The sequence below is a fragment of the Mustela nivalis genome, assembly GCF_964662115.1.
Source record: "Mustela nivalis genome assembly, chromosome: 19".
Classification (NCBI taxonomy): domain Eukaryota; kingdom Metazoa; phylum Chordata; class Mammalia; order Carnivora; family Mustelidae; genus Mustela; species Mustela nivalis.
In genome coordinates, this window is record NC_139038.1 from 35,983,498 (window position 1) to 36,008,590 (window position 25,093).

The following is a 25,093-nucleotide window of genomic DNA, read 5'->3' on the forward strand; positions in this document are numbered from 1 at the left end:
ACAGACTCCCCGCCGAGTAGGGAGCCCGATGCAGGACTCCATCGTAGGACTCCAGGATCATGACCTGAGCTGAAGGCAGTCGCCCAACCAACTGAGCCACTCAGGTGCCCCAAACTTTTAATGTTTTTAGGTGAAATTCACATAACTTAAAATTAAGTATTTTATTTTAAATATTTTATCTATTTGACAGAGATTACAAGTAGGCAGAGAGGCAGGCAGAGAGAGGGGGAAGCAGGCTCCCCACCGAGCAGAGAGCCTGATGTGGAGCTCCATCCCAGGACCCTGAGATCATGACCTGAGCTGAAGGCAGAGGCTTTAACCCACTGAGCCACCTAGGCGCCCCAAATTAAGTAATTTAAAGTGAACAATTCACTTTATAGTGAATGAATATAGTATATTCATTGTTGGGTAACCGACACCTCTATCCATTTCCAAAACCTTTCGATCACTTCTAAATGAACTCCTTACCTCCTTCAGTCTCTCCCCACTCCTCTCTCCTCCCAGCCCTTGGCAACCACCAATCTGCTTTCTGTTGGAGTTTTTAAAGATGAATGTGTTCTAGAATTTTAAAAATGAAAGTGTGTAGCTTACTTTTGCTAAAAGTCACACTTTTTAGTTTTTGGTTCTATGAGTTTTAACAAATGTGTAGAGTTGTGTTAACTATCACTACAGTCCTCAGTCCTCATCCTCATTGTTCCCACTGTCCCTTTGTAGTCCAGATCCTGGCAACCACACTGATCTGTTCTATAGTTTTGCCTTTTCCAAAATGTCGTATAAATGGAATCATGCAATGTCTAGCCTCTTTACTCTAGCTAGCTTCTTTCACTTAGCGTTATAGCAAATGTTCCTTTTTTGGGTCTATACCGATGAATTTACTTAGTTACATTAAAAGGCGTGTCTGAGGGGAGGGGCTTACCTAGGATCTGGGTGGGGACGCCCCTTCCCAAGGACCAAGGAGCTACCCTTTCAAAAGAGCCAGGTGCAAAGCGCTTGGGACAGGTTCCATGCAGCTCCTCAATGCAGAGCTCCTTCCATGCAGAGCCTCAATAGAGGGCGCTGTGGGCCCAGTGCGCCAGGCCCGGCGAGGGCGGAGGCTCCGCCTCTTTCCGGTGCTCGCGGGACTGTTCAGTTCCTATAGGCCAGAAGAGGAACTTGGGGGCGGGGCCGGAAAGTCCCCCTCCTCGGATCCTCTAGCGCGCCTGGCGACAGTAGGCGGTCTCCGCAGCAGGCAGCGGAAGTCAAGGGCGCGGAGGCGGCCCCGCCCTTTCCCGGACACAGCCCCCCCGATCCCGCCCCCTCGGTGCGCATGCTCCTTGGCGCCTCAGGCGGCCTTGAGCGCGCTCCCGCCAGCCTGCACTCTTGGCCCCGCCCCTGTCCCCGCCTCCCGCGGTCTCTCACGCACGCCTCGCACGCAAACGCCGCAAACGTGCGGCTTCCGCGTGTTCCCCGCGCGGAGGCGCTCGCCTACTTCCTCACGCGCCTGAGGGGGCAAAGGACGCGCCCAGGTGTCAGTGCCGTAGCCGGCACGATCCGGCGAGAGTCTTAGTGGAAGGAACAGAGCCGCAGTGAAAGGAACAGGTGACGTTAATTTTAATGACATGTTTGATTTTTAAGCCACAGCATCCACAGTGTCATCTCAGAACAGGTGACGAATGTAAGAAACTATGAAGGAAATACTTCATTCTTTTCTTCCTGCCGCGTTTGGGAAGCTTGTCTGCCTTGGCCATGCCTATGTGGGGTCAGCAGCCACGCACGGGGCAGCGACAGGGTCCAGGGTCAGCAGGAACAAGGCTGACAGTGACAGGGTCCAGGGTCAGGAGTCACGAGAGGGACAGTGACAGGGGTCTAGGGTCAGCAGCCATGACAGGGACAGTGACAGGGGTCCAGGGTCAGCAGCCATGAGGGGGACAGTGAGAGGGGTCTAGGGTTAGCAGCTACCTGTACAGTGGCCCCAGTCCAGATGACCACGCCACCTTCCAGTGGCCTGGAAGGCTATGGTGTCCTGCAGGCTTTGCGTAGGCTGGCCTGGGAGGAGGAATAAGTGGAGAAGATGTGGGAGTGGGATGGCATAGGACATCCAAGGTTGCTGAGAAGCTTGGACTTTATTTTTCCTGAAGGGTTGGGGGCCTAGGAGGGACAGGATCAAGGCAGTGTTCCCACAAAACCTCTTTACTGAGGTATCACATCATACACGCTCAGAAGAGGAGCATAGCTTAAGTGTTTAGCTCCATGAGTTTTCACAAACTCAATATACACCCGTGTACCCAGCACCCCACCAGGGCTTCAAGTGTGTGTGTGTGTTTTTTAAGATTTTATTTATTTATTTGATAGAGATCACAAGTAGGCAGAGCAGCAGGCAGAGAGAGGGGGAAGCAGACGCCCTGCTGAGCAAAGAGCCCAAGGCGGGGCTCGATCCCAGGACCCTAGGATCATGACCTGAGCCTAAAGGCAGAGGCTTTAACCCACTGAGCCACCCAGGCGCCCCAAGTGGTTTATTTTTTTTAAAGCTTTACAAATTTTTGTGGAAACAACTAGGCGTCTAGGGAGGTACTGTGCACCCTTTACCCAGCCTCCCCAGTGTTACGGTCTTGCATACCTCAGGTCCAGACGAGAACCAGATCATTGTGCCCGGTGCAGCACACCAGCCTTACTCAGTGTTACCAGTTTTATCTGCTTGCGTTTGGTATGGTTGTTGCTGGATCGTTTTACACCAGCCGAGTCGGAGTTGCTTTGCATCTTCACCGGCAGTCAGCATCATCAGACTATGCCTGCATCTCTTCAGCCTTTCTGGTGGGGGTGGAGTGAAATCTCACCACCATTTTCATTTCTGTCACCATGGACTAGTTTTGCCTATTTTAGATCATCCTACAAATTGTATAGTATTTATACTCTTACTGTCTGCCTTTCTGACCAACACAATGTCTCTGAGTTGCATTTACAGTTTTCTGTGTATCAGCAGTTTATTCATTTTTTATGGCCAAGTATATTCCATTGCATGAATACATACCACAGTGGATTTAGCCTTTCACCTAGCCATGGACGTTTGGGTTGCTTGTGACTTAAACAGCTATCATGAATATATTTTATTTTATTATTATTGTGTTTTTAAGTAGTCACCACATCCAGCATGGAGCCCAACATGGGGCTTAAACTCATGATCTGAGTTTAAGATCAAGAATAGGACACTTGGGGTGCCTGGGTGGCTCATTCGGTTAAGTGTCTGCCTCCGGCTTGGGTTGGATCCTGTCCTGGGAGGGTCTGGTCAGCGGGGAGCCTGCTTCTCCCTCTGCTGCTCCCCCTGCTTGTGGTCTCTCACCCTCTCTCTCTCTCTCTCTCTCAAATAAAGGAATAATTAAAAATATTTTTTAAAATGTAGGATGCTTAACTAAGCCACCCAGGTGCCCCTATCATGAATATATTTTAATAGATATTGTCACCCCAAATAAATTGTGCCAATTTCCCCTTCTACTGTCATGTGTGTGAAGTGGTAAAGTGGCAGCGGAGGAGAAAATACATCCTGAACACGTATCATTGACCCTCTTTGGGTTCTTGGGGAGGGGACTGGGCATTATTGGTTCCTGGTGGCCTCTGTTGGGCTATTTTAAGGGTGTCTGTTGGGGATAAACCTCATGGAAATGTATGTCTGCTGATGTTCTCAAGGATCATTAAGTTACACTGTGTCCTTCTTATGAAGAAGATCCTTGGAAGAAATTCCTGTGGAGTCTCAGTATCAGAAGTCATTTCATTTCTCCCAAGCAGTTGGTTTGTTCTTATTTTAAGGACACTGTGAATTGGCGAGTGATCAAGTTACACACATGTGAGGGCCTTACGTATGCAGTGCCATTCGTGTTTGTGTCAGCCTTACAAATGGCTCCTTTTTGTGTGCCGGCCTTGGTGTGGTTTTCTTGTACTCTAACTTTCAGTTCTTGCTTGCTTGTTAAACTTTATGAGTACTCGTGAGCCGTCTTCATGCTTTTCTGGCACAGGGTGTGTTCTCATAAATAAATGCCACATATGCCACTATTTGGGGCATCTTTGGCAGGGGAGGAGTCGGCCCCGCTCTGCGACATTTGAAGGGTTGTCTGGTGGAGGTGGGAGCCTTCCTGTGGCCTCAGCCTCCTTAGCAGTTGATGAGCTGGCTTTAGAATGGCTTCGGACAAGTATGTAAAGCACAGGGAAATCCTCTAGCTGTCTTTGGAGCTGGCTGGCCTGGCCATCCTTCACCTCAGACCTTGTCGGCTCTGGCTTCATCCTGTCCCACCCGAGCCCTTCCGATTGTCCCTTCTTTATCTAGTTGCCTCTGTGCTTTTCTGGATGGCACTGTACTGTGGCATTTGCCTTTATCATTCTCTCTGAAGTTCTGCTTGCCCTCTCTTGGCCCTGCAGGTCCTGGGCTAGGCGTAGAGCCAGTACCACCCCGTGTCCTGGTCCCCTCTCTTCTGTGGCCCCGCTGAGTTGCAAGTTTCTGGTGTTGATGGACAGGAGCGCATGCTGACCAAGAGGAGGGTAGGACTGCGGGGTGCAGGGCCTCCATGCGGCAGCTGTAGAAAGGAATGTCCTCCCTAAACCCACTGTCCCCCCCACCACACCCCTGGTGTTGAAAAGGAGCGAGGAGTGACAGCTGCAGAGTTTCCTGAATTAGGGGGCCTAAGTCACAGACTCCCCACCCCACCCCCAGGGTGCAGCCTGTTCTGGTGGACAGCCTCTGGATCCAGTTAAAGAGGAAGCAGGAACATGACTAGAGAAGGCTCCACGTGCTGCATGGGTATCAGAAATGAGCTCGTCTGTCTCCCATTGCCTTCCTCCCTGTGGTAGATAAAGAGGATGGTCAGAAAACTTGAAGAGAGAATTGATGAAAATCCATTTTTTTGCTACCCTATGGGGAGGAGGAGGTGTTGGTGGGGTTGGGCAGGCACTGGGGGTTGGTGGGGGGCTGCTGCTTTGTGATCAGGGGAGAGGCCTTCTCATTATCTGGGGGATCCGGGAGGGATCCTGAGGCAAGATGAGGCGGCAGGTGGGCATGTGACCCTGGAGCACGTTGGCCTCATGTGGGAGGCCCTCCAGGTGCCCCAGAATTTCATTTTTTATAGCTAAATAATATCCCATTGTATGGATAGGCCACACTTGGTTCCTCCGCTCATCTTCTCTTGGGCACGTGGATTGTTTCCATTTTCTGGCTCTTGTTAATTGTGCTGCTATGGATATGTCTGTGCAGGGACCTGTTTGAGCCCTGATGGGGCATTTTTTTTTTTTTTCTTTTAGAGATTTACTTATTGGGGCCCCTGAGTAGCTCAGTTGGTTAAGCATCTACCTTTAACTCGGGTCATGATCCCAGGGTCATGGGATTGAGCCCTGTGTCAGGCTCCCTGCTCAGCGAGGAGCCTGCTTCTCTCTCACCCTCTGCCGCTCCCCCTGCTTCTGTTCCCTCGATATCTCTCAAATAAATAAATAACATCTTTCCAAAAAAATTTATTTGTTTATTTTAGAGAGAATATGGGGGGAGGGACAGAGGGAAAGAGAGAGGGAGAATCCTATGCAGACTCTCCACTGAGCGCAGAGTCCCATGCAGGGCTCCATCCCACAACCCTGAGATCATGACCTGAGTGGAAACTAAGAGTCAGACGCTCAACTGATTGAGCCACCCAGGAATCCACCCCAAAATAACTTTTTTTTTTAAAGATTTTATTTATTTATTTGACAGACAGAGATCACAAGTAGGCAGAGAGGCAGGCAGAGAAAGAGGAAGAAGCAGGCTCCCCACAGAGCAGAGTGCCTGATGCGGGCCTTGATCCCAGGACCCTGGGATCATGACCTGAGCTGAAGGCAGAGGCTTTAACCCACTGAGCCACCCAGGTGCCCCCACCCCAAAACAACTTTTAAAAAGAAGATCGAAGTTGGGGGATTCACATACATGATTTCAAGACTGATTAGGAAATCACAGTGGAAGGACACAGACCAATAGAAAGAATACAGTTCAGAAGTAGCTTTACACACATACGGTCAATTGATTTTTAATAAAAGTTGCAAAGGCAGTTTGAGTGGAAGGACAGTGTCTTCAACAAATGCTGCTGGTACAACTGCATATCCACATGTAGAAATCTAAACTTTGATTTATACCTTGCAACATATTAAAAATTACACAAAATGGATTATAGATCTAAGTGTAAAACCTAAAATTATTACACTGCTAGGAGAAAATAGGAAGACATCTTGGGCGTCTTGGGTTAGGTGAAGAGTTCTTTGGATTTGATAAAAATTATGAACTTGTGCTCTTTGAAAGACACTATAGTACATGAACACAAGCCACCGATGGTGAGAATATTTACAAATTACATATCTGAGGAAGGGCTTATATTCAGTGTATATAAAAAAACTATCAACACTGAAAAGGAAACAACCTTTTTAAAAAGTAGGTGAAGGGCGCCTGGGTGGCTCAGTGGTTAAGCTGCTGCCTTCGGCTCAGGTCATGATCTCAGGGTCCTGGGATCGAGTCCCGCATCGGGCTCTCTGTTCAGCAGGGAGCCTGCTTCCTCCTCTCTCTCTGCCTGCCTCTCTGCCTACTTGTGATTTCTCTCTGTCAAATAAATAAATAAAATCTTTAAAAAAAAAAAAAAAGTAGGTGAAGAGTTGAACAAGCGCTTCACCAAAGACATGAAAGAAGTGGGCAACCAATACACACATGGAAATGTGCTTAATATCCCTAGCCATCAGGAAAACACAGACTGAAGCTACAATACGATACCACAACACGTCTACAAGGATTGGCAGGGATGTGGAGGGACTGGTGGCGGGAATGTAAAAAGGCACCAACATCTTAGAAAAAAATTAAGCAGGGGCGCCTGGGTAGCTCAGTGGGTTAAAACCTCTGCCTTTGGCTCGGTCATGATCCCAGGGTCTTGGGATCGAGGCCCGCATCAGGCTCTCTGCTCAGCATGGAGCCTATTCCACCATCACCCCGGCCTGTCTCTCTGCCTGCTTGTCATCTCTGTCTATGTGATCTTGTGATCTTCCCTATGAGAAGGGAAAGTGAACGTGTAGAAGTTGCATCATGTACGAATGTTCACAGCAGCTTGTTTGGTAGTTGCCCAAATTTGGAGACAACCCAAATGTCCTCTCAAGAGGAGAATGAATAGCAAATTGTGGTCAGCCCATACAGTGGAATACTATTGCAAAAAAAAAAAAAAAAAAAAAAGAAGAAATTGAACTATCAATACGTAACTGCAGTGGCAATTGGTCTCAAAATAATTATGGTGAGTGAAAGAAACCAGTTAACACCCTCGATATTTCAGATCTAGGAAATGCAAAATAAGGTGTAGGGACAGAAAGCAGCTCCCTGGTGGTCGGTGGGGAAGGGGGTGGTTGGAGGGAACTAGGAAGGGACATGAGGAAAATTTGGGAGTGAGGAATCAGTTTGTTATTTTAATCGTGTTTCTACATGTACGTCAAAATGTATCAGATGTGAATAGTGTTCTGTACTGCATGTGGATTATACTTCAGTAAGGCTGTGTTCAACGTAAAGCCCACAGAAGAATGGCCAATTGACTTCAGCCCCTTTCGTCAATGGCCAGCTGCTACCCTCACAGTGACGCCTTCCCCCCAGCCTGACCAACCAGTGTCTGCTGTCACTCAGCTTCACAGAACTGGTTCTTAGGGGCCTTCACATGCTCTTGGGAAAATCACATCAAATAGCATATTGCAGACATGATGGAAGATTCTGGAGCCCCCTGTTACTGGAAATGGATCTCTGTCCATTGGCTTACATCACAGCAGGGTACACATCTCCTAGGTCCCCCTTTTTCGGTCCTGTCAGCATTCTATATCTAGCCACTAACCTCAGAGGTCAGATATTGCAGGTTTCTTTTAACTGGCCATTGTGGCTTCACCTTCCTGACCTTTGGGGAGAGGCCAAGACCTCAGTCGGTGGCTATCACATAGGCTCCTTTGTTCACAAAACTGAGGCATACTGAAGGTCACTGACTTGTCCCAGACTTCAGAACAAGTTAGCCAGATACTGCAAAGACTTGAGTTCCCAGCCCCCAGACCTAACCCAAGGGATGCCTCACGTTTTCTCTACCACCCCTCCCCTGTGACCTGTGTCACATGACCCCAGGGCTGCTGGGGGGAGAGAATCTGGCCTGGGCAGTGCCTTCCGGGGCCTGGCAGCTGGCAGGGCAGTGGCAGAGCGAGCCTCCGTGCAGCCTGTCAGGGTCTGCTCTGCTTCCCCATCACGTCCACCCAGTTGCCCTAGTGACTGTGTGACCCTTCTCCTCCACCCTGCGCCGCCACCAGCCCTATAAATAGAGGCGAGGAGCAGCTGGGCTCTCTTGGCAGTCACCATGAGGACGCTGGTCCTGCTCTGCTGCTTTGTGGCCTCGCTCCTGCTCCCAGGACAAACAGGTATGACCCTAACTCCTGTCAGCCAGGCCAGATGGTGACCCCCATGTACCCCGAGGTTTTATGTTTACCTTGGGGGGCAAAGGGATGAGAGAGGCTTGAGTAATAGATGGGGGATGAGGCCTCTGGGATTCCTGGGGTTGATGGCAAACCTTTACTCCTGGCTGGTTTCACCATCGTCTCCATTCCCTTTTCCCTGGGTCCCCGGAATAAACTGGGTACAGAGACCCCAAGTGCAGTCGGGGGCTTGTGGGGAGGCCAGAGGAAGTGGGAGCCGTGAACTGAGCAGTGCAGGCAGGTGTGAGGCCTGAGCCAAGGGCTGGGAGCCAGAGGGTAGGTCTGGCCAGTTGATGGTGGGGAAGAAGACCCCAAAAGTTAAGACTAGAGGACTCCCCTAGATAAACAGAAGAGCCCAGTCCTGGAGCTGGAGGGGCTCTGGAGGTCTGAGTCGTGTTGACCCTCCCACCTGGTGGAGATTAGGCAAGGGGCTGGCTTTGCATGATTGAGGACTGGGTGCATCGGACAGAATTGGGGGTTGTCTGGGGACCGGTGGGAAAGAGGAGTGGTCAGTTTGGTACAGGATTGAAGATGGAGTTGGGGCTTGGGTACGGAGTTCAGGAGAGGAGCAGGATACTCCAGAGTATCCCTGACCTAGGCCGGGGGCTTTACTGGAAGAGGACTGGGGGACTGTGCGAATGGTTTTTCCTTTGGGATCTGAGCGCTTTGTGTGTGAGGGGGAGGCTCGGGTTATAGCATGGGGGTTATTTATAGGCATGGAGGGGACACCAGAGGGTTTGCCACCTCTCTCTTCCTGAGACTCCTGGGGCTGGGTCCCCCTTGGGGATGCTTCAGGGGTGATCTGGGGTGCCTGCAGGAATCTGGGTCTCCCGCTTCGCCTTGCTATGAGTTGGCAGTCCTCAGATGTACAGGGGACCATGGGGTCCAGAGCCGTAGCCTCTCCAACTTTTGAGGTTCTGTTTGTTGAGGTCTCAGCCCCCGCCGCTCAAGCAGGTGGCAGGCAGAAGCAGATGATGTTCCCTTTGGCGGGTTAGGGACCGAGGTGGGGGGCTCTGGCCTTGCATGTGCCGCTGGGCCCTGCCCTTGGCTGCCCTTGAGTTAATTTGGGCCTTGCAGGGCTGCTGTGGCTGGAGTGGTGAGGATTCCAAAGGGCTGTCAGGTGGCTAAGTATGGAAACAGCAGTGTAATTGGATCCTGAGCCCCAAGCCACTGCTGTCCGCTCCCCTTCATAGCCCCTGCCCTGCTCCGCCCAGCCCCAGCTGCCACCTCGCCTCGCTTCCACACAGCAGGCTCAGGGACTTCTAGCCTTTTAGGGACATCCTTCATCTTTTATCCCAACGCGGGAACTGGACATCTGAAATGTTTTATGGGCCTCGCGGGAGGATCTTGCCATGGATCATGGGGAGAAGAGGCAGGCAGGCACTTTGTGCGAAGATCCTGTCTGCACATGCTCTTTGCTTCCTGGACTCTGTGGTGTGGCCCTGGCCTGGCTTCCAGTGGGACATTGCTCACCACATGCAGGGTTCCTTCTCGCCTCACTCCCACTCATCACTTGCGCTGTGGGTTCTTCCATGGGGATTGATTTTATCACTGCTCCAGTTGTAGGTTACCCTGAAGGATTTTCTTTCCTGCACCTGCTGGGAGGTTCCAACCATAAGTGTGCCTTCTCCCTGCCCATATAATGACAGTCCTTCCTACTGGTTGATTTCCCCCTAGAATTGTGCCACTAAGTAAATGCCACCTTGCCCAAAGGCAGCAGCTCTGCTCCTGAACTTCCCACCCTACCCACCCCCTATCCCCACCCTACCCCTCTCTGCATGGCTTCCTTTTTTTCCTGCTTCCTGGGACTGAAGCCACAGTCCCTTCCTTCTTTGTCCCCATGTTGCTTCTGTGGTCTTCTGGACCATGGCAGCTTCTTCTTGTTCCCAAGCAAGGGACCAAGGGCTTCTCCTGATGCTAGGTACAGCTGGAGCTGCCAGAGCCCAATCACTAGGCACCTCCCAGGTCTCCACCCCCTCCTGATCCATGGCCCCCAGACATTTGTGACCACTGGGGTTCTCGTCTTTGTCTTGGGGACTTGGCCTGGTGACAGGCCTGCTCAAGGACAGGAGGAAAGCAGCCTTGAGTTGGTTTACTCTGTCCCCTCATTGTCAAAGTAAGAGCGAAAGCCAGAGGAATGAGAGATGCACACAAGGTTGGGCAGTGAATTAGGGACAGGCATGTGCAGCCCAGGGCCATCTCCCCTAACCCTGGAGTTCCTGTCTTCCCCTCAGTGTCTCTCTCTGATGGCCGCCTAACTCCCTCTGCCTTTGGAGAGGCCACCTGTGAGGACCTTTCTTCCGGATGCTGTTGATCCTTTGACTCCTCTGAGAGTGGGGTGGGGTGGGGTAAGGAGTGGCCGGTGCTGAGAAGGCATTTGGGTTCCTGCTGTTGGTGTTTGTTAGGCTGGATTTGGGACGTCTTTGGTTCCTGCTGTCTCCTTGGTGTGGAGAGTGGGGCAGATAGGGATTCTAAGTCTGTTTATCCTTCTCCAGCCCAGCCCTGGTCTGCAGACTTGCACCCTGCCGTCCCAGTGGTGAGAAGCTGGTGCACACTGGGGCTGACCTGCCCCTCCATGACTGATGAGGGTCTGTCCGGAACCCCTTTGTGGCCCCTCCTAGCATGCCCCAGTCTGGTTATCTCCAGAAAGGTCTGTGTTTGTGTTCCCTCAACAGGGCAGCTCAGCTGCATGACCCACCATGGGGAGGGCTACCGAGAGCAGGTCATGAGCTCAGGGGTCTTAGGGACAGAGCAGAAGCCTTTGCAGCCCCCTCAGAAGCTGTGTCTCCAGCAGTTTTCCTGACTCTGCCTCAGTGTGGCTGGGGGAGCCCATAGGGAGCATCTGGTCTGCCACTTCCCACATCGTGTCTGCAACGCATTCACTGGGATTTGCCCATGGATGTGCCACCTTGCTTAGTGGCCCATGGAACTAGAGTGGGAAATGCTGGTTTTGTCCCATGTCTGGGTGTGACAGTGAAAGTCAAATAGCTAGTTCAAGGCAGGGCCAGGCTAGATTCAGGTCTCCTTGCTCCCGCAGGAGGAGGTCAGATGAGGCCAGCCATATCCCTCTGGCCGTTTGGTGCTCATTTAAGTGTGGTGGGCTGGGAAGGAGCCTAATCACTAGAGGCACAGGAGGAAAGTGGCTCTTCCTCTTTGGGAGGGTCCCAGGGCCAAGGGCAGGGTCTAGGTGCTGTGCCTCCTGGCCTGGAACAAAGGTGTGGTCAGTACGGTTGGCTGGGGTAGGGTCTGCTACTGTGGGATGTTGGGCTTAGCTCTCTCCTGGACACCTTCCCTGCTCCAAATCCAAATCCAGACCCACTTGTGGCCCAAACCCTTGTATTTAAATATTGCCTGAGTGCAAAGCCTTTCATTCAAACACCTTTCCACATCTCACCATGTATTAATCATCCCAGATTTATGGCGTACCTCCTGTTGTTTAGGTGTGGTACCGGGGGTATCCAGACAGGTGTTGTGTCCTTGGCATGCTTGCCACCAGTTTGGGAGATAGGGCGTCTCCCACCTTGTACCTGCATGAACACAAGCAGGACACATGTGAGTGTGGGGACAGAGGTAAAGGTAGAGTGACATGGGGTGGAAGCGCCTGGGGAGATTAGTTTTGACTGAGTAGATCAGGAAATGTTTTATAGGTGATGGGGTATTTGAGATGGGCCTTAAAGAAAGTAGTATTCAGACGTGGAATAATGGAAGGAAGAGAATTCCACATAAGGGACAGGCTGAGTGAACTCGCTGTCAGGAAATGTTGTGGCTCTGACGAGAACTGGACAGGGAAAGGTGTACGCAGAGTGAAGTGGGATCGTGGGAAAGCTTCTTGGAAGCCTGGGTCGGGCTAGCTGTGAAGAACCTTGCGTGCTTAGCCTCTGAGGGGGCTTTGTGCTGTGGGCGGTGGGCGACCACCAAAGGCTTGGGAAGCATCCCTCCAGCAGGTGTTTGTGGGGAGCGGAGGGTGAGGGAGGCTTGGAGGACCCTGTTGGAAATGCAGGTTAGAGGGCGTGAACTCCATGAGGGAGTGGAGGTGGAGAGGAGGGCAGACCCAGCAGATCGCTGGGGTGGAAATTTACTGGTCTCCTGCCAGAGGGAGCCTTCATGGGTCTGGCATTAGTCACTGGAGGCGTGCTCTTGCCAGAGAGAGAGAGAGAGAAAAGAACAGATATTAAAAGTTCATTTGGGTCATTACAAATTTGGAGTGCCAAGGGGCATCTAGATGGAGATACGGGATATTGGAGGAGTGAAGGTCAGGTCTGGAAGTCCAGAGATGAGATCCAGTCGGGTGAAGATGAGACTGTGAGGTCATGAAGGAAGCTCTTACAGGGAGAGAAGAAGGGATTCAGGGATGGTCACCGGACAGTGCCAGATTGGGACAGTGGGAAGAGGAAGATGAGTGGATTTCAGGAAGAGGGGAAGTGACCTGGGAAGAGATGGTGACCTGGAGGCCAAGGGAAGGGCGCATTCTAGAAGGGTGGTCGAAGGGATGGAATGCCACAGAGATACGGAGGAAGAGGAGGTGTTGGTTTTGATATCTCCAAGGTTGCTGGCAGAGCTCGGGGGCCTTATGTGCATCTAGGGAGGGCACGGAAGTGACACATTTGGGCAGGGATAGAGGACACGTAGGAGTACATGGCTAGGGGGTTTGCAGAGGTAGCAAATTGCTTTCTCAACACTAGAAAGATTAAGTGTGTTTATGGGCCGATGGTGAGGGTCCTAAGAGAGAGAAGGACTGATGGACACAAGGTGGAGAGGAAGTGGCTAGGGTGTCAGACGTGGGGTGAGTGGGGCAGATCTTAGGGGACACATAACATGGCGTCATGGGGGCCTCAGAGGGACATTGTACTTCCAAGGCAAACTCAGGAGCTGGGGTGCCAGCCAGAGAGTTCAGCTAGGGGGTGGGGTTCGCAGGCTTCCCTAGGATTGCTGCAGAGGGCCTGGAGGGCCATGGGGTGGGGTAGGAGGGAAGGAACCAGACTGTGAGGTGGAAGGGGAGACTGGTTGCCCCACATTTCCTGGAATGGAACAGCAGGGCCAAGACTAGAGCCTGGTCTCAGATGCTGGAGAAAAAGCAGGCAGAACCCAGAGATCGAGTCAACGATGAGCCAGCTGTTGTTGGCCCCTCGTAACCTTGTCCCCTTGAGCCAGTGCAAAGTCCACCCCCAAACTCCACCACCTAAGGTGTCCCCTGGGCCTGCAACAGGGACAGCTCTGTGTCTGGATTCCACAGGATCAGTGACTTCGTGGGAGCTGGCTTGGAGGTTTGCAGTGAGTTCCCAGGATGACGCCTGGGTTCTCATTCTTCTTGTGCAACAGAGACAGGCCCAGGCTCAGGTTCCCTCTGGGGTGTTTTCCTGGCTGGGAGGCCTTTGCCACGCCCGTCAGCAGGGCTCATTTTGGGATCAGGGAAGTCCTGTTTGCTTTAGTTTCAGCCGCATCCCTCTCTGGCCCTGAAGGTGGTTTTGTTCCGAGTCAAGGTCCCAGGTAGGGACCTGTCCATGCTTGTCACTTCCTTATCCTCCCTCACAGAGGGCTCCTGAGCAGCCTTTCCTGAGTGGCCTGGACTCAGGATTGGGGGCTTGGGCAGCAGAACAGGTTCCTGCCTCTGAAAGTGTGGAGCTGTTAGGAGGTCAGCCATTCATACCCCCAGCCATACCCTGCAACGGTCTCCTCTCCAGGGCTCTCAAGCTCCTGCCTATCTATGCAGAGAGGAGGCTGCCCAATGTTGCTCTGGGGTGGGTGTGCCCAGAGGCTGGATTCTGAAGGCCAGGAGACTATGGTGCCTTCAGGCAGCTCCTGCCTGCTGCCTCCATAGGAGCCTCTCTTCCCTGGGACCATGTCATCAGAGCCACATGAAAACATAGTCACTGCTGCTCCTTCCATTCCAAATCCTGGGGCCCAGAAGGATTTCAGGTGGAACACTGGCCTCGCTGAGGGTGGCTCCCCAGCTTCATTGCAAAGCTGTTACGCAATGAGAAAAGGCTTTTCTTCTTCCCTGCTTGTCTTTTACAACCTCGACAAGCACTGACCCTCTTGTTCTCTGTCCACTCCGAGTGCTACAGGGCACCCAGTGGGTGTGGGCTGTGTGGCTAGCCTCGGGGAGAAGGAGGGCCCAGTGTAGAGTCCTGGAGAAAGGGGAGATGAGGCCCTCCCTGGGGCGCGCACCCTGGGTTGGGAACAGAATGAATTTACAGTTAGAGGTGAGAAGCAGAGTGTGTGGTCAGCAAGTGATGTAAGAATGCAGCTAGCTTATGTCCCAGCAGTCACACTCCTGGGCATTCACTGGGAGAATACAAATGCACTAATTCAAAGGGGTACATGCTCCCTGATGTTCACAGCAGCATTATCTGCAGTAACCAAGGTATGGAAGCAGCCCACATGTCCATCGACAGGTGAATTCATTAAGTAGTGTGTGTTTATATAGGAATATTCTTCAGCCATAATAAAGAATGAAATCTTGCCATTTGCAATGACATGGATGGAGCTAGGGAGTATAATGCTAACAAAATAGGTTAGCCAGAGGAAAGCAGGTATCATATGATTTCACTCATATGTGGAATTAAAAAAAAACAGAACAAATGAGCAAAGGGAAAAAATAAGAGAGAGACAAAGCAAGAGCAGACTCTTAACGCTACAGAATAAACCGATGATGATGGGAGGGAAGCAGTTTGTGTGTGGGGGATGCTGAAGCAGGTGACGGGGATGAAGGAGCGCACCTGTCATGATGAGCACGGGGAACGAGTGCAAGTGTAGGGTCACTGGATTGTGTACGGGGAAGGAACAGAACACCATGTTAACTAAGTGCCATTAAAAGAACGAAAGAGATGTGGGGGACACAGTGGCAACCGAGAGGAGGAACACATTGGAGAGACAGGAAAGGGGTGCCAATAGCGGCCCTCCTCTGAAAAGCGAGCTTTCCAGCCCAAGGCCCTGGCCAGCCGCACTGTCCAGACAGGAACGGCCTTGTGTCTGCCCCCAGGAGCTGACTTCTATTTGGGGCTATGACATGCACAGTGAGAAAATTGAACTAACCTCCCCCTCCCCCAGTGGTTCTGGTTGGAGTTCAGAGAAGGGCTGGAAGGTCCGCCTCATGGAGGGATAGGGCTTCAGCTTCCCTGGGAGGAAGGGGACACTCAGCGTCAGTGCCAGTGCCGAGAGGAGAGGGGTTGTGTGTTTGTTGAACTTGCTCTCCTCTGCATCAGCAGTGCCTAGCATGGCACTTGGTTTGCTTGGTTCGTTCAAAGCGCTAAACAGTGTCCAATAAAAGAGCAGACGATTTGTATGGGCAGAGGAGGAAGGCAATCAGAACCTGGAGTGGGGACTCTCAAAGCATTGCATTGGCAGGGGCAGGAGGAGTCCAGCTCTGGTTCTGCTGTGGGGCTCCTGTTGGGGGAGATCAGACCACCCTGGTGGGTGAAGGGTCTGGAATGCTGAGCCAGGTGGCTCTCCTTGGGCCCTCAGCATACTCTAGCCCCTCCTCTTCTCCCTCCCAGATATTTTTGGGTCCATCCAGAGCAGGGAGTGCATTCTGAGCTCAAACAGGTGCAGACAAAGTCTGGCCTGGAGTTCTGGGCCTGCAGGAAGTGGGTTGTGTTGGGAACTCAGACCAGAATGAGGCCAGGGGAGAGCCCTGGTGTTTGGGAGCCCCCTCACCACTCCCTCCCCCTACGAGCTCACTGCCAAAACTGTGGCCCCTGGTCCTCTTCCAAGTGGCCATTCGGTTAGGACCTTGGCCAGCCCTGTTGTCCCCCACGGAATTTTCTCAAATGGCAATAGGTATAAATTTGATGAAGCCATTGCCATAGAAACTATGTCTCTGAGTGCACCTGGTCCTCCAGGTGCCTACTCTGTGCACCTATGCCCACCAGAGGGGCTTCTGGCCACTTGTGGGTCTCTTGTTTTTTCCTGCATTTCCTCCTATCCTTTATGTCAGTTGGTAGAAGAACACTTATTTCTCTGGTTTATCCCAGGAAGTCAGGACACCAGGAAGGGGTCTGGAAAGATTGGAGAAGCCCTTGCCATGGCCTGGGGAGCCCATCCTAGCCTCAGGAATGAGCCTGGGTACAGGTCGTGAGAGGGATAGAAGCCCAGGGGCAAATCCACCTTTCTCCTGACTTTTCCTGCCTCATTTCCTTCCTGAATTGATAGGCCAGCAGCCTCTTCACCTGGAGCCCTGTCACCCGAGGCTACCCACCCAGGTTGCAGAGCAGGCCGCCTGGGGGCACAGTGAGCTCTAAGGGACCAGAGTGCTGGGCAAGCACAGGCTTTGCCACAAACCCTCCACCAAGTCCTTTTCCATTTTGCACCTGTTTTTTTGCCCATAAAATGGGATAATAATACTTGCCCTATTTACAGCGTGGCATTGTTCTGTGACTAAATTTTAAACATGGCTATCGGATGCTTAACGTGTTTTTTGATATCAGATACTTTTTCAGGTTGAAAGGACCGTGGCAGTAATTATAGGCTGTTCCTGCTATTCCTTTGGCTTGACATCTGCCACTGGTTTCCTCAAATATCATGAAACCTGAACAATCAAGGGAATCCGTCCACATCTCTGCCCCTCCTTAGGGCTGTTAATATCCTTCGGATTCTCTGTCCTCAAAGAGCTTATGAACTAGGAGGGGTGAGAGTCCCCGCTCATGACAGGAGTAGGGAACCATATAATCAGGGGCTAAAAATAAGTAGCCTGACTGTGCAGAGAAGGGGAGCAGGTGGGTCAGGACCTGGGGTCACGGGGCTGGTGGAAGCACCACCGCTTAGTGGGACAGGGGTTGGGAAGATCTTATAGGGCCAGGCTTCAGTGCTAATCCTGTGTTATTTTTCCAGGGCCACTGTAACAAACGGCCACAAACTGGGTGGCTTCAAACAACAGAAATGGAAACTCTCGTAGTTCTGGAGGCCGGAAGTTAGAAGTTAGGGGTTGGCAGGGCCCTGGTCCCTCTGAAGGCTCTGGAGGAGGATCCTTCTTGCCTCTCCAGCTTCTGGCGGATCAGACAGTCCTTGGTGTTCCTTGGCTTGTAGATGCATCTCTCCAGGCTCTGCCTGTGTCCTCACATGGCCTCTTCTCTGTGTCTGTGTGTCCTCTCCTCTTCTTGTAAGGACACCAGTCATTGAACTTAGGGCCGACCCTTATGCAGTGTGGCCTTATCTTAATTACATCTGCACAGACCCTATTTCCAAATAATGTCCCCTTCCAAGGTTCCTACCAGATGTGAATTGGGGGGAGGGGGTACCCTTCAACCTCTTTGGCTCCTTAGCCTCGGACCCGACAGAAGAGCAGGTGCTGGCTCTGAATGTGTAGTGTCCGTCTGCCCCCTAGCTGGTGGTCGTCTGCTGGGCACAAATAGCACCTGTTTCCCTGGGCCTCTCTTTGGCCCCACGGCCCACACGATTGCCCCAGCAGCTGATCTGGAGCTCGGCGGACACACCCAGCCCAAGTGTGTTGAATGGGTGGATGGACAGCTGGCCAGGGGCAGGCAATTCCAGGAGGCCGCCCAGCCGAGGGCTTGTACTGGCCAGGCTGGTGGGGGGGAGTTCTTCAGTTCCCTGTTGAGTGTGCTCCAGTATGGAGTGACGTGGAGTCAGCCTGTCCTGGGGGCTCTGCTTCTCAGCTGGTTATGTGATGGAGAGAGCCGCAGGCCCAGAAGCCAGTGACTCAGACCTGGCAGTGTTAGGCCCAGCTCTCCTGTGTGAGCTTGCCCTTGCCCTTGCCTTGAGGGGCTCCTCAGAGTCTCCTGCCTCAGCTGTGGCCGGTGCCTCCCCAGCCTCTGAGGGAGCCCCTTGGAAAGAGAACTTCCAGGTGTGTCCCCTGCGGCTGTCAGTGAGAGGCTTGCCTCCTGGCATGTCTGCCTTTCTGCCCCTCCTTGCGGGCTAAAAGGGTAGGTATCTGGGTCGCCTCACAGCAGACTTCAAGGTCCCCAGACCAGAGGAAGCTCTTGAAGCTGGTGACTGTAGCTGTTTCCTTTCTGTGGTTTGTCCTGCTTCTGGAGATCAGGGATGGGGACAGGTCTCCAGGGTCTGCTGGCCTTTCTAGAAAAGCTTCCTGGCAAATGTCATCTGGACTCCTAGCCTGGCATTCCTCATTCTCTTCTGTCTGGCTTTTCCCATCCTCCTGACCACTTTCCTTGGCTCCTGCAGTGATCAACCCCAAATGCCCTCCTCCTCAAAGGAGCTCCTGTGGTCCCCATCCCTACCCGTCCCTAAGACTGCTGCTATGAGGTGAGCTCTCTCTTCATGCCCCCTCCCCTCCCCCCAAATTAGACGCCCTGTATTTAAGGGGAGGGTCTTTAATTCAGGAATCCAGGTCATGGTTATCACAACAACCTTCTGAGCCGATAAGGCAACTGCTTCTGTGACCTTCTGATCACAGAAAAATAGTCCTGGGCAGGTTATATGACTTGACCCAAGGGTACTTCTCTGGTTCTGAATCCCAGTGTCGAATCTCCTTTCTCCTGGAACTCTCTGCCACTGAGTGGAGGGAAGGCCTTATATTTTGCCACCATCACCCGTTCATCCATCCATCCATCCATCCACCCATCCAATGTCTGTCCAAGGTTCTGGGATACAAAATCTCTAACGAGGAAACCAAATAAGAAAGTTATTTAGTTTATTGGATGATTTTAGGGGCAGTGGAGAAAAAGACTAGGTTGGGGAGGGGGAAGGCTAGTCGGGAGACAGTGTCACCAGGGTGACAGGAGAGGGCCTTGCCAGGAAGGTGACAAGGAGCCAAGTCTCAGGGGAGGAGAGTGGGGTGCCAGGCGGCTGTGTGGGAAGAGCCTTCCCAGCAGAAAGCACAGTGAGTGAGCACAGGGGGGCAGGGGGTCTGGTGCACTTGCTCCAGGAGGAGCAAGCCTGTGTGGAGGGAACCAGGGAGTGGGAGCGGAGCCTGTGCAGAGGGGGAGAGGGTGCAGAGCTCAGGGAGGGGCTGTTTCACAACCCAGATGAGAGATGACAGGCTGGGGGTGGAAGAAATGATTGGATGGATGATAGATTTTGAAGGCAGACAACAGGTTTAGCTAAGTTTTGGAGAAAGAAAGGAACCAAGAACACTTTATCCATATTTTTTTCCAATTGCTTTATTGAGATAAAATTCAAATAGATATAATATGCTCATTTAAAGTGTGCAACTCAGTAGTTTTTAAAAAATGTGCATTGCTTAATTTTTTCAAAAGATTTTATTTATTTGACAGAGAGATCACAAGTTGGCAGAGAGACAGGCAGAGAGAGAGAGAGAGGGAAGCAGGCTCCCAGGACCCTAGAATCATGACCTGAGCCGAAGGCAGAGGCTTTAACCCACTGAGCCACCCAGGTGTCCCAATTGTAGAACATTTTTTTATCAGCCCCCGTAAGGAAGCTGTGCCCTTGTCACTCCTCATTCCCCACAAGTTGCCCTTGCGGCCCCTGCCCAACACTAACCTGCTTTCTATCTCTGTGCATTTCCCTGTTCTGGACTTTCATACAAATGGAACCACATGGTATGTGGCCTCTTGTGTACGGCTTCTCTCACCGAGCATCATGTCTCCACAGTTCGCCCACCTTATAGCAGATGTCTGGGCTTCATTCCTTCTTAGCTGCTGAGTAACAAAGAATAAATATTCATTGAATAATACTCCACAAGGAATGGATATTCGTTGACTAATAATAATACTATTCATTGAATAATACTGCATGAATAGACCGCTTTTGTTTATCCATTCATCAGTTGATGGACATTTGAGTTGTTTCAACCTTTTGGGTCTTGTGAGTAATGCTTCTCTGAACATTGATGTACACAATTTTTTTTTTAAGATTTTATTTATTTATTTGACAGAGATCACAAGTAGGCAGAGAGGTAGGCGTGGGGAGGGAGGAAGCAGGCTCCCCACTGAGCAGAGAGCCCCTGATGCCATGCGGGGCTGGATCCCAGGGCCCTGGGATCATGACTTGAGCCGAAGGCAGAGGCTTTAACCCACTGAGCCACCCAGGCACCCCCACAATTTTTTTTTAAGATTTATTTATTTATTTGAAAGAGACAGAGAGAGGAGGGGCAGAGGGAGAGGGAGAATCTCAAGCTCTTTGCTGAGCACAGAGCCAGATACAGGGATTGATCCCATGACCCTGAAATCAGGACCTGAGCTGAAATCTGAAATCGAGAGTCAGATGCTTGACTGAGTCACCCAGGCGCTCCCAATGTGCACATTCCTGTGTGGAGACGGGTTTTGGGAGATTTTGTCTTTTTTTTTTTTTTTAAGATTTTATTTATTTATTTGCGAGAGCACACACACATGTACAAGCAGGGAGAGGGGCAGGGGAAGAGGGAGAAGCAGTCTCCCTGCGGAGCAGGAAGTCCAATGTGGGGCTCAATCCCAGGGCCCTGAGATCATGACCTGCACTGAAGGCAGATGCTTAACTGACTGAGCCACCCAGGCGCCCCCTTTATGCATTTTTTTAAAAAAAGTTTTTATTTCTAAGTAATCTCTATGCCCAGCAAGAGTCACATGCTCCACCCACTGAGCCAGCCAGGTGCCCCTAGAAATACCTTATACATCTCTGGTATTATTTGGCTTTCAGAAGTCTATTGCAGGTCATTTGAGCCTCCCACTATCTGGCACATTGTAGGCACTCCATCAATAGCTGTGGAATGAAGGCGCCACAAACCTGGTATTTTTCTTTTCCACTTTATTATGATGAAACAGGCACAGAGCAGTTGAAATTCTTGCTCAAGTCTCCACTGCTGATTAGGGGAGAGCAACTTTGGCCCCTCTGTCCTTCTGTCTTTCTCTTCCTCCCTGAGAGTCCTAGGGTCCCAGGGCTGCTCCTGGAACCGGGCAGCTCTGCCTGAGCACCAGGCTCCATCCCACAGGCAGCTTCTTCGAGGCCCTGCCACTACTGTCTGCTCCTTTGTGCTTTCTCTGGGGAATATCCCCCAGTAGGCTAGCAAGGCCAGCTAGGCTCCAGACCTGTAATGTTCCCAGAGCTGATGGACATCAGCCTTGCCTGCCTCCTCACGTGGAGTGTGATTGAGTGGGTTTGAGGAATGGCCCAGGAATGGATTTTTTAACTTTTAAGCTCCTCTGTGATCCTTTTGCAGATGGCCTTGAGCCACATCTTGAGAAGGGCTGACCCAGGGGAGGAGGCTCATTACTGTCTGGTGCTCTCAGGTCATCCAATAGGTGTTTGCTGTGCTGGGATATCTGCGAGGCCCCAGGCTGGACACCTGCAGTCCTAGTGGGGATACACTATAGGCCCTGGCCCCAAGGGGCTTATTGAAATGGGGACACAAGTTAAAAGGGACATAGGGTGACAAGTGCTGTAGGAGCACAGAGTAGAAGCACATCAGTACTCAGTACTGAGGGGCCCAGGGTGTTCTCCCAGGGGTGAGCTGGAATTAGCTAGTCCAAGCAGTGGTGGAGTAGACGACAGTGAGGCTGGCACTTGGGGGAGACTGTTGGAAATGCATGGGGTCTGAATGCGGTTTCTTGGAGGATTCTGCAGGTGCTGGTTTGTGTGAGTCTAGTGCTCAGGGCTTTCTCAGGCCCTGGGGGGATATGAAGAGGCTTTGGGTTTACCTCTTGTTGCAGAATCAGTGACAACCGAGGAGGGAGATCAGAGACAGGCATGCCCCCCCGAAGGTCACATGGGGCAGGGGCTATGTCACTTGGCTCAGTGTGGATGGTCATGGACACTGAGTCAGTTGAGGTCAGCAAGGGGAATAATGTAGCCTGGAGGGGTGAGAAGCAGAGGACATTATGGAGGCCGCAGGCTGTAGGCTGGCAAGAGGGAGTGGGTGCGGTCAGACCTGAGGAGAGGCAGGAGAGTGTTCCAGGCGGGGACCAGTGTGGCCATCTGGACCTCTTATGGGTTGGTTTGTGTCTTCCACAAAGGCAGGATGAAGTCCCAATTCCTAGTGCATCCAAGTGTGGCTTTATTTGGAAATAGGTTCCTTGCAGATGTAGTGAGTTAATCTGACTGGTGCCCTTAGATGTGAAGAAGAGACGCAACATAGTGATGCAGGGAGAAGTGTGTGCTGTGTGAGTAAGATGGGAAACCCACAGGGATGAGCCAGGGACTGGTGCCGGGAGCCACCAGAAGCTGGAAGAGGCAGGAAGGAGCTTCCCTTAGCCCTTTTGGTGGGAGCATGGCCCTGTAGACACCCCGATTTTAGACTTCTGGGCTCCAGAACTATGGGGCCAAGCGTTTCTTCCTTCCTTCCCCCCTCCCTTCTCTCTTTTCTTCCTTCTTCCCTTCCTTCCTTCCTTCTTTCCTTCTTTCCTTCCATATTTAATTAGTTTCAAGCGAAAGGCTTCCCATGACCAGGGATCGAAACACTTCTGTGGCTTAAAGCTGCCCAAGTTGGGTTTCATGGCAGCAGCTCCAGGAACGGGCTTTGATGCAGGAATTTGGGGCCCTGGTTCTGCCCGGCTGGGGGCAGACAGGCCGTTGGCTGGAGCGCCTCAGATGGAACCTGGCAGAGACTATGTGGGGCCCCTGGTGTTGATCAGGAAGGGTCATTCAGTGTGGAATGTTCACTTGCCAGGGGCAGTGAGTGTGGAATGTTCACTTGCTCTTGCCCCGCCCTCTGGCCTGCCCTTGGCTTTGACCTTCCTCTCCCCAGGGGAGCCCCGTGGGAACTAGAATTCCGCTAGCCCTGACCTGCATGGTCACCAGGCTGCTGAAGGGAAAGAAAGTTCTGGGTGACAAGAGCCTCCTTCGGTTTCAGTGTTTGAAGAGACAAGACAAGAGCTCAGGCCCTTGGTGACACTAATGCCAACAAGAAGGAAGTCACTCTTGAGTTTAATTGCCTAAAATAATTTCTCCCTGGGGGTTGGGATGTCCAGAGGGGGAGCTCTGTGAGAGGGACAGAGCCACATCTCAGTGGGAAATCGTGGCCCACGTGTCTGAGGGTCACTGGGCCAGGCCATTTGAGGGTATAAACTGGGAAGCCTGCTCCTGGGGAGACATGGGATTTCTAGAACATTCTACCATAGAGTTGCCTGGATATTCCTTGCCTGTGGTGTGTCAAGCTCTGAAGTGCCCTTGAGGCTTTGAGAGTTTGTACGGTCCATGGAGCAGTGAGCGGGCAGAGGTCTTCTTCCTTTTCCCTTGTGACCCAGACTCCGGAAGTCTCTTCTGGCTGGTGTCATTTGGCCTCTCCAAATCCTGAACTCAGAAGCTAAGGGCTGATCTCATGTAGCTTTCGTGGAACCAGCTGACCTTTGTCCCCTGGTGACGAGGATAGTGAGCCCCTCCCTGCATTCTCCTCCCTGTGACACCAGAGCAATAGGAGTCATGGGGAATGCAGGGCTGGGCTGGGTGTACAGGGCTTTCTTGAGCTTGAACCTTACCCCAGTCCTTCCCAAAATCTCCATGGAGAGCTATGTTGGGGGACCCAGCCGGACGTCAGAGCCCTCAGCTGGCCCTTGTTGGGAGACTATGCCTTCTGTAGGAACAGGCCAGGGGAACAGATGGGTGACCCCAGGAGTGCTGGATCTCTGAGGGGATGAGGGATCCAGGACTCTGTGTTTACATCCAGCCTTGCCCCCAGCTCAGTAGGCAGCTTCCAGAAGGTCACCTCTGCTGTGAAGTGAGTGAGCTGGACTAGTTAATTTCTAAGTTTTCTTCCAGTGCTACAAATCTCTAAGACAAAAATAACCAAAACAAGTTGCGGTTTGGGGCCATGAGTTCGAGGACCTGGGAGTGGAGCCCATCTGTTGTGAGCTTGGTGAAGCCTTTTGGGAGAGAAGGTGGAAAGATCTGTCTTGGCATCTGGATAGCAGTTTTGCTGAAGGGGGTTTGGGCGGGAGCACACAGGGCAACAAACCAGGCAGAATATTCATGTTATTGCTGCTCTAGCCTTTGCCCTTGGCTCGATCTTCCTCCGTAACCTTCTCTGAGTAGACTTGGGGGCAAACAGCTTCTCTGGTCATCTTGGCAGCTGGAGGTGTGATCTGCTAAGGACACCTTCTGAACAGGTGTTGGGGAGGCTGGGTACCACTAGTGGGGGCGAAGGGGCCGCCTGTGGTCGCACAGATCCATGGGTGGAGCCCTTCAAAGCTGCAAAAACATTAGTTCTGATTTCAGGCCAGCAGGACAAGTGAAGTGTCTCTCTCGCTCCATCTCTGTGACACGGTCAAAGCGACTTTCTCAAGACTGGAGTCATTTCTGAAGGGCTTATTGCTTTGCTCCCTGGGCTCGCTTATTCCAAGGACAGTGAGGACATGCCGGCACTTGGTGGCCTCTCTGGCTGTGTTGTCACTTCTGAGAGCTGAGATGGGCCCTTATTTGCTCTTCCTTCAGGCAGAGCCTCTCACCCACACGCGGGTGAGACACACGCGGCCCGCAAGTGGGTCGTCTTAGGCATCCTCCTGAGGGTGCCTTTGTGCTAGGGGTGCCATGCATGGTTACCTCCCTTCAGTGGTGAAAGGGAGGAGTCTGGGGGTGTGGGAGGAGTCTGGGAGAGAGAGATGTGCATTGCCTCAGCCAGTTTCTAGGTGAGTCAGGACTGACTGGAAGTGGTGGGGGTCAGTTACCACAGGAGTCAATGTGGGGCTCAGCAGGATGGGATCTGGGACCCAGGAGTGTTGACAGCTGAGGCCCATTCTTATCCCAGGCCAGCTGGAACCTCATGGAAAAAATCAGGTTACCCCCAGCATGCCCACAA

At 52.0% G+C, this 25,093-nt stretch overlaps 1 protein-coding gene across 3 annotated transcripts in view; it reads left to right on the plus strand.

The window, feature by feature from the left end:
• The first annotated feature begins 1,323 nt into the window (after positions 1-1,323).
• SRL (sarcalumenin) overlaps positions 1,324-25,093 on the plus strand; it is a 43,956-nt gene continuing 20,186 nt past the window's right edge. Inside the window, exon 1 of one of the 3 annotated variants that reach the window (XM_082713205.1) lies at positions 1,324-1,578. Coding sequence is in view for 2 of the 3 variants with exons in the window: in XM_082713203.1 (XP_082569329.1) it covers positions 8,337-8,397 (61 nt within the window). In the remaining variant the exon portion in view is untranslated. Of the gene's footprint in view, positions 1,579-8,256; positions 8,398-25,093 lie in introns of those variants that run through there. The other 2 variants (XM_082713203.1, XM_082713204.1) reach the window with 2 other exon arrangements.